This window comes from Diadema setosum, chromosome 4 (assembly GCF_964275005.1).
Source record: "Diadema setosum chromosome 4, eeDiaSeto1, whole genome shotgun sequence".
Lineage (NCBI taxonomy): Eukaryota > Metazoa > Echinodermata > Echinoidea > Diadematoida > Diadematidae > Diadema > Diadema setosum.
Genome location: NC_092688.1, coordinates 31,023,753 through 31,033,321, shown reverse-complemented (window position 1 = coordinate 31,033,321; position 9,569 = coordinate 31,023,753). Strand labels below are relative to the sequence as shown.

At 39.9% G+C, this 9,569-nt stretch overlaps 1 protein-coding gene across 1 annotated transcript; it reads right to left on the bottom strand.

Moving 5' to 3' along the window:
* Positions 1-1,014: 1,014 nt before the first annotated feature.
* On the bottom strand, positions 1,015-8,591 carry LOC140227125 (uncharacterized). Its single transcript, XM_072307557.1, has 3 exons — positions 7,748-8,591; positions 5,218-5,508; positions 1,015-2,079 (listed from the first exon to the last, which is right to left on the bottom strand). Exons 1-3 carry the CDS (start codon positions 8,492-8,494, stop codon positions 1,966-1,968), a joined length of 1,152 nt encoding a protein of 383 aa, XP_072163658.1. The 5' UTR covers positions 8,495-8,591; the 3' UTR covers positions 1,015-1,965.
* Positions 8,592-9,569: the final 978 nt, after the last annotated feature.

Genomic DNA, 9,569 nt, shown 5'->3' with positions numbered 1-9,569 from the left:
GATTTATATTCTTCTGACTGATGCTGGAGTGCTGGTTGTTGATTTAGTTTTAATTCAAAGCATTTCAAAGTGGGCATTTCTGTGTAAACAGATGAAGAAAAAGAAACTGCAATAAAACCCAAGCCATTCTCAGCAAAGCCTCCAATAACGTTTCTAGTTGTGCTGTTATGGTATGAAATCATTCTCAACAATTGCGTATATTTCATACACAATGAAAATGTAAGGTGGTAAGTTAGTATTATGATATGAACAGTGTGATTGCAAAACTGGTTAGTCACCATTTTAATACAATTTAAGGTAAGTCCATCATCAGACCGAGTATAATTTTAACCTTTCTCCAGTTACTTCATTTGTTGCATGAAAAAAAAAAAAGAATATCCCTGAAGTTATAATTTAAAAAAATGTATATAATTTTCTTCTTATTTTCTCTGTGTTTTTTTTTTTAGCAGGTTTAATCACAGATATCTCAAATTGACAAGCTCCTTTTTGCGATCAAACTCTTCTTCATAGGACATAGTTGGAGAGTGAGAAACACACACAACACACACACACACACACACACACACACACACACACACACAGAAAGAGAGAGAGAGAGAGAGCCAGTTGCAATACTAGTAGTTTGTGTGTTTATCTGTTCACTTTACATTTCTTCATCAACCTTTATCTTCATTTGTTGCACTTCGATACTTGTTTGGATAATTAGCAACAGCAGCAGCATTACAAAACATGCAAATTCAATCAAAGTGATATAACATTCAATAAGGAAGGATAATGATGATGATGATGATGATGATGATGAAAAAACAGTATTTATATAGCGCCGTTTATCTGTAGAAACATTCAAAGGCGCCCAGCTCCCACAATGTGTCACACATCATTCACAAAGTTGCTGGAAAAGATAAGACTTCAGTTCAGACTTGAAGATATTGAGGATGTTGCACTGGTAGAGAGTTACACAGACATGGTGCAACAGAAGAGAATGCTCTATCCCCATATATTTTTAGGTGGGTATGATCCAAGATGTTAACCCACCTGATAAAATGGCATGCATCAAAACTGAGTCACATTTTCATTACCATTACCAAAGTGATGCATTTCAAGATGACGATTGACGATACATGTATTTATACAACAGCACCACCTCACAAGCAGTAATCATGAACAAAGACTTCTCATTATTTTTTCTGAATGAATACATATGCTGACAAGTTTATTACAAAGCAGTGTCGAATCTGCCCCTTCTACTAAATCATGTATATTTGATTTCAACTCTGTTTTTGGCAAAGAAATTGGCAACAAAAATACTCAATAGTGAAAAGAGAAAGATTTTTTTTTCTTACTATTACTCTTGGTTCATGTAACTCTTATCTTGCCAAAGTTGCAATTGTTGCACCATTTAATCAGATACACACGAATAAGCAATAATTTGTCTGGCATGTAAAGAGTTAATGTGATGAGGTTTTGCTCTTCGCGTTTTCCAAGGTGCGTATTTTGCTTGAACCATAGCTCAATATCTCTTTCTGGCCCTGAGGGCGCTATTCAAAATAATCACGTGTAGAGTCATAACAACCATGTGAATCTCAGGTCCAACTCTATTATCTAGCGTACGTAATTAAGGGGAGGCGCTGAACTTAATTAGTTACGAGATGTTCTACAGAGCAACCAGAGGTGTTCAACTATGGGATGCCGGGTTCATAGCCGATTATTCAGAATCATATGTATTGTCTTAGGATTTGATTTTTATGCATGGTAGACTAGTCTAATGTAGGGGCTAATACAGAGATACGTATCATGCATTTATTTTTCTTGCTTAATGCACTTCAAGCATACATTTCTTGGAACGGCTTTGTGATATACTGTATAGTGGTTTCAGATTGGATGGGTATAGCTACAAAGCCTTCATCCTTAGAAACTGATGACGTAGCTAATCGCTGAATACAATGTTGAATGATATGCTTCATGTTAGTCGGAAAGATAGGCTCTCCCCGATGATGTCACGTTTCCATGGTAACTGGTAGGCGGTGTAGTAGACTTGGCCATTGCGGGCTGGAACGCCTGGACATTATTTGGCAGCATCTGTGATAAATGGACCAAAATGATGCAAACACGTGTGAAACATGGAATGAACAGAACGGAAGAAACATAATACACGAAATCTTATGTCCGTATAGGGCCTGCAATATAGTGTACAATAACACTAACAGTGCGTTTGTCTCATTCATCCAGAGTGGTCCGAACAGTGTGAGCAAGAAAAGATTTCATAATGGTCCCGCCACAAATACTGCTGGGTATACCATATCAGGGCAATTACTCCCCCCCCCCCCCCCCACCAACAATTACCCCCGGCTAAATACTGGTTAGTGATATGATTAAAGTAAGAATTGTAAGGATTAGGGTTAGGGTTATATTTCCAACAGGGTGAGGATTAGGTTCAGGATTAGGGGTAGGGTTAGGGGAAGGGTCTGGGGTCAAGGGACGTCGTCTTTAAAGTTGAGCATCTATTCCAATGTGATCTGACTGAATTTGTAAAATGAAATGGTGGAAGAGATCATTATTTTGCACACAAGGTAACGTACGAAATTAAAATCATCAGGCTACTGTCAGAACTATGTTGTTATTATTTTTTTTCAGATCTTTTCATCTTCTAAATACGCTTTATTCAAGTCTAGGTCCATGAACGTATTCTCTCACATTCAATTTGATTTTCATTAATATCTCCTCGTAGGCCTACTCCTCCACCACCACTGTGACATTTTCACTCATCTTCGAATTTGTGCGAGATAAAAGTCATCACGTCACTGATCAACAACGTAGATTTTGATAAGCAAACCCTTTGATGATAAGTCATACTCGAGAATGGCCCGCTCTGTTGTGACAGAGATAGCTGCGTGGCAGAGCTATCTTTTTTCTCTCTTTTAGGTAAATTATGTGAAACATAACCTTCTAAAACATCACGAGTAGTCCTATAACATATAGTAAAAAAGCAACGCTGGTATTCCAAAGTGATCACAGAAATGTCAGTGCGTTGGTCAGAAAGAATATTATAGCTGTTTCCCTGTTGAAGCAGTTACCTTGTAAATTCAGGGAAGCGATTCGTAAGTAACAATTCTATACACACGTATGAGAGGTTGTGCGTGTATGTGATCTCACTTTTTTATTATTTTCAACAATAAATTTTAGGAATTCAGTCGACGATATTCTGATGACGCTACCTTGATAACAACATTTATATGGTATCTTGGGATTCCGTATATAGAATCGCGGACATAAAATTAAGAATTAACCTCATGATATTACTGGGGCAAGTTCGCGGACTTGTTAAAGAATTTCAATTCACACGCGATTTTGCTATTAGCGCATTCCCGTCAACAATAGTGAGCAATCGGGTATATATCACTGACGTGTTCAATCAAACTTTCGGAAAAGAAAAGGTCGAGAAAATAGTCACAAATTTACTACTTGCGGATAACTAGAATACCACTCCTATGATAATTAATCCCATGATACGCAGATGCGTAGATATCCTTCCGCACGTCATCTTCCGCTGACAGTATAGTTTCTGAACGCGCAGGCTACAACAGCTATAAGACGTCATACTTATAATCACTGCGTGAGACGAATCTATACAAAGCTAACTGCCTGATTTAACATATAAAAACAGAAAAGACGCAGTTTGGTCAACGATGCTTCCTTCTGCTACAAGAATACGTCACAAACGAGACACTATATGACTCTTCTTTTGGTTGATATGTAGCCTATGAAATGACATTTTATATTTAGGCCTACTCACTGTTCAAGTCGACCAATGTTAATAAGTTACATCATACAAAAGATCGGACAAAACAAGAAGGCATGCATGGGGAATTTCCAGTTACATGTGATTTAACGTAACAGTGTGATGTCGCCCACGATGATACATGAAAAAGAGATGGTAATGATAATTTTAAATGGGTTGCACATTAATATTTCACTCGTATCTTTTTCTTTTGTTTTCTTTTAAACTGAGTGAACACAGGAGAAAGAAACTTATGTCCCGTCCTTCGCGTCACGTTACGCTCGAGTTACAATGATTTAGCAATGCTAAATAGGGCAAGTTCTGATTGCTAAGCATTTTTGACAAACTATTTCAGCTGCAAATGAATGACGGAGTTGAACGGCAACAACGTCACAGCCTCATACAGAATCATTCCAGTCTCCCTATGACGTCATCAAATTGATGCAAAGAAATTATGGAACTGTATAATTGTATGGCACTAAACGAATTTTGTGCCATTCGCCATTGAGATGCATGACTAAACACAACAACACTTGTTTAAGACTAAAATGTGACTCAATAACCATTCAATCTACCACTTTTCACCTCTTTCTCACCACTGGTTCGATACAGGGGTGCCATCGAAAATACACTCTACTGAAGTGACTTTCCTACTATTTTAAAGGGGAAATCCAATCCAGATATAAGTTAGTCTGATAGAAAAAGAGTAAAATCTTGCGAGTTCAACGGTAAAAATTTGACATATTGACCGTTCAAGAACTGTTTCCCCCCAAAATAGTGAAACTTCAAAATGTCATAACTTCCTTACTTTTCATCCGATTTCGATCAAAAATTATACCGTTGAACTTGTAAGATTTTTCTATTTCTTATCAGACTGACTTATATTTGGACTGGATTTCCCCTTTAAAGAAGACATTGATAGCTTGATGATTTGAAAGATAGATAGATAATACAGATTGGTAAAACGTTATCTATAACTATCCTCCTAGCTAGCAGATTGATAGACAGGGAGTAGATAAACTACTGCTACAGTATAAAGCGATATGATAAGTGAAGAAGTACCTGACTAAACCAATAAAGATGTAGACAGATCAGGGGTAGATAAATGAATATATTGATTTAAATATACAAATATATAAAATTAGTTAAAGATGAGAAAATCATATAACTGCCAAACATACATGATGAAATATTAAACTATCAAAAAATAGGTTGAAATACATTTCATTTTAAAATACATATCAAAATAATTAATATGTAAGGGCCAAAAGCTGTGAGGACAGAGTGTTGTCCCCCCCCCCCCCCCAAAAAAAAAAAAAAAAAAGAAGAAAGAAACAAAAAAGAGTGCCTTATGATTACGTAGAAACAAGATAGCATCCCTGCACAGGACGTATAAAGAAGCAAATTGCATTTATTTTGTGTGCCGCTTCTCTTCTTACTTGTACGTTCGAACCGCTGTCCGTCTCAGGCAGCACCAGCGGCGAGCAGGGTCGCTTCCTCGTCGCGTCGGCGCCAGGCTCGCTGGAGCAGCTCTGACTCCGTCTGGCCTGCTGCTGCAGGCGGGTCATCATGTTCTCCTCCGTGGGCTCCATATCGCTGAGCCGCTGCAGCTGGCGGGGTTTGAGAGGTGGGCTCGAACCTTCATCGCTACTCTCAGTGCGTCGGCAGCGCACTTCGAGGCTGGTGGGAGCAGACCGTGTGCTGTCGTCACTGCTAGCACCATCGTCAGCCTATATCGAGACCAACCGACCGACCGACCGACCGACGAAAAAACAAAGACACATCAAATTTAATGACACACATAATTGTTACGAATTGAATGTCCGTTTTTATCCACTTTTCTCGTCCTCCTTCCTCCCCCTCCCTCTCCCCTACCTCCAAGCTTTATCCCCTTTCTCTATCTCCCTCCTCACCCCCCTTTCTGCTCTGTGTGTGTGTGTGTGTGTGTGTGTGTGTGTGTGTTTATCCTTCCAATTGTTACACAATGGTATTTCATAGTGGAAATAACACATTGACTCTGAAAATGATGTGACCTTGATAACATTTTCTTAACACGATGAAATAATGTCCGGGAAAGATGAGCATTGTTCTCCAATTCTGAGTAAACAGTCGATGAAAACAGGAAGCGTACGTCGGAAATGATGTGTTCATTCCCACTGCCCTTTTAGTGCGAGTTTGAACTTCAATACTCGCTATTTCTGATTTACAAAAGTAACTAATATTGACGTAGGCCGCATACATGTTTTTCCTACAGTGTCGTCATAAAAACAACACCATAGCCATTGCGGCAACAAGCATCATGCATCATGATAGAATATAAAACGCACGGTAGAGGTACAATGTATTGACATAGCAACGCATGCACTGTGTTGTTGCCAAGGAAACGAAGCGCAAGATTGGATAACCCTGGTTTCTAGGCGGGAAACGTGACAGGTGGATTCATCACCTTGATGTTCAAAAAGCACGTGGCAAAATCTCACTCAGACTTACCTCACCAAATTTGTCGAGACGGATTACCATTAGGCCTTATATTACTTATATATCTTTTGAAAATATTATAGAAAGACAGCTGTTGTTACTTCAATGATATCAAGGGTGTTTGGGGAGCTTGTCAGAGGCAAGAGATACAATATTGTAGAGGTGCTACAATATAGCGATAGTGAAAAGAATTATAATAGTAATAACTCGACTTCTGCTAATGGTAATAATGATTATCGATAATGACAACCATTATTATCGTAACAAATACTGCATAATAAAAATGATAATGATAACAATAATACAAATAATGACAAATAATAATGCCGAAAATAATCATAATAATGATATATACCAACAATTTGCGAAACTACGTATTTGCCCATCTTATTCCCCTTAATGGTTTCAGTAAGACAATGTTTAAGGGTCTTGTAAAAGGCAGCTTGGTTGGAATGTAATTTTGGGGTCTTTGACGCAGATTATAGGTGACGAAAATCAAGATTCTTATAAGAGGTCTGCTTATAAAGACCATAATCGTTTTGTTTTACCTTTACTCGTGTATAATGAAATTTGAACAAGTATAACTTTCCTTCAAGTTGGTATAGTAATTAATTGGCGAAACGTCGCAAGACGTAAGTACCGATCAACATTTCTGATTATTGATAACAATTTGGAGGTTCCCACTTCGACTGGATGAATAATAATCTACGCCAGTTTATAGCAATTATGAAATACGTTAGTGTGATTTGCAGTTATGAAATACGTTAGTGTGATCGCAATTTTTTCCTCTTTTTTTTTTTTTCCTGAGGGATCTTTCTCTGCCGCTGGTGAAAATAATTACGTCTTTGAACTATTATCTTTGAAAGTTGAGATAATAACTGCCGAAGAAATGAGAACGCACCGCTGGCAATTGATATCAATTTGATATTGTAATAAGCCAGTTCGGAGTTCCAGTCTGCGTGCGAGCAGAAAAGGGTCATTTTTAAACGAAGCAGGCATGTCGGGTTTTAAATTCACTGAGATAAGCATCTGCTACATTATAATGATTATTCATGACGTAATTCTTAACAATGGTGGTTTGCCAGCACGTCCACCTGACAGCTAACCTGATTTGGCAAGATAGAGTGATGCTTCCCCATGTGTTGGTAGACGAGCCATTCTGGTAACCTGGTCGAGAAATTAATTTTTTGTTTGTATAATGAATTCCATTATTGTTACGTCGGGCAAAGTTATGCATTTCGTCACTTTGAAAACGAGTGAAGGGCCTAACCAACAGAGAAGAGAAAGGTAATTTTGTACAGTTGATGCGCACATGAGCTAACTCCAAACTGGCTTATATCTTCTTTTGATTTCGTATATATTATAATGCATATTATTGGTATCATGTATTATCATCTTGTTGAGGTATGACGCACTATCGCAATGAAAGTGACAACATTGAATCAAAGATGATGTAATGATTCTTGTTACCATGGAAACGAGATGACCCACCAGATAAGGATCCTTCTTAGACCTTCGGCTGCTAGTGTCGGTCCCTGTGACGTCATTGGGACGCCAGAACGCCGAGGGTTCAAGCTCGTCAGAAGCGGACGTTTGAGCCCGAGCGGGAGGCGCGGCAGCATGAAGACGATAGAAACGCTCGGCGATCTGATTGGTCGAGGATGGATTAGTGCCACACGTTTTCCCTTGTAAACCATCGCATGGATTGGCTAGCTTTTGCGTGCGCGCCGACGACGCGCCCGATGTGTGTCCGAGAGGTGTCAGATATTTCTCGAAGCGCTTCGGAACGAAGTTTTGCTTCTGATTACTAACATTTCTGGATGCGTCCGCGTCTTGTCGAATATTTGTATTTCTTGAAAGCTGCTGTGATAACTGTAGGGTTGATGCTGCTTGGTTGCCCTGGTTAGCATCATAGAAATTCAGCTGTGGAGGCACTTCCTGGCTACCACAAGTGTGGTAGTCGCTTCCAACGTTGCCACTGTTGAACTCGAGTGTTATTTCTCGGCTGACACCGTCGTCATCAATGTCGTCTTCGGCTAAACCTAGAGCTGCTTGAAACTTGTCGTATGTCATTATTGGCTGCTTCTGCCGTGCGAACAGATCGAACGCGCCCTTCAGATGGTCGGAAGACTGACCGCGTCCATTCTGGCTAGAGCGTGCGTTGCAAGCGTCCAGCGATAACTTTGCCACTGCCAGACCCGAGCGCGCGATACTCTGCGCAGCCTCTGCCGCAGCCATCGCCTGTCCCCAAGCCTGCTCTGCGAGACTCCGGGCGGTGTCAGCTCTCTCAATTGCCGTACGCGCTTCAGATTTGGCGCGTTCAGCATGCTGCGCAATCGCCAACGCCTGCTCGAAGGAATTATAAAAGTCTTCCAGCGATGATGACGTCACCATGAGCCTAGAATCATTTCCGACTGCCGGAGGTACGTCACCAGGAGCGGAACTCTGATGAGACGGTGGTCCCTGGATAAGGTCAGGTTCGCCTGTCACGTTACGTGCCATAACTGACTCGGCCCCTTCCGAATCGACACTCACTCCCTCTGCTTGGTCCGACTGAATAACAATGAAGCCGTGACTGGAATATGATGGAGAAATCGAAGCAGCCTCGTTCTCTGACCTGTAGAGTATGTTCAGAACAAGATAGAATATCGATGCGTATAATGATCACAATTTTCACTGGAATCTTTAAGTATAATAAATCTACTGAAAAGGATTGGATTTTCTTTAAAAACAAACAAACAAACAAGGGTTTGAGAACGATGAAATATGCAATCGGTATATCTAATACAGGGGCGGATCCAGGAATTCCGTAAAAAGGGCGCCTTTACAAAATTAAAGGAGGGGCGCACGCACCCCTCCGGCCCCAATTTTTTTCTTTTTATTTCTTTTGTTTTGACAAAAAATAAAGGGGGTGCCCCCGGTGCGCTCCCCCTGGATCCGCCACTTGCTTCTGCCAGAATTGGGCACGAATGAGCGTTTAAATGACAAAACGATCAGCAACAAGTTTTATAAGTATTAATAACTTGACCTTTTGCTTTGGAAATTATTTATATTCTCCAAACCTTGATACAAAAAAAAAATCACAATTGATCAAGGATAGAAAATGTTATTACATAGTTACATACTACAAGAAAGAATGTCTAACGAGTCAGATGAGGATGTACTGCTAGAGAATATTTGAAAAAAGGGGAAAGAAACCAATGACGTGAAGAACATGAAAGGGAATGACCAACACGATTACCTAGATATGCTAATTGTGGTCCGAGAGGTTTGATTTCAATAATACGCGGTTTGCTGCTGGGAGTGCCAAACG

What these genes read in the sequence shown, in the direction of transcription:
- LOC140227125 (XM_072307557.1), bottom strand. Translation starts at nt 8,494, where the DNA reads ATGGCTGCGGCAGAGGCTGCGCAGAGTATCGCGCGCTCGGGTCTGGCA. An exon ending in CTAAGAAGGATCCTTATCTG is followed by an intron (nt 5,509 to 7,747) that starts GTGGGTCATCTC and finishes GTCTCGATATAG; the next exon opens with GCTGACGATGGTGCTAGCAG. An exon ending in ACAGCGGTTCGAACGTACAA is followed by an intron (nt 2,080 to 5,217) that starts GTAAGAAGAGAA and finishes CATTTATCACAG; the next exon opens with ATGCTGCCAAATAATGTCCA.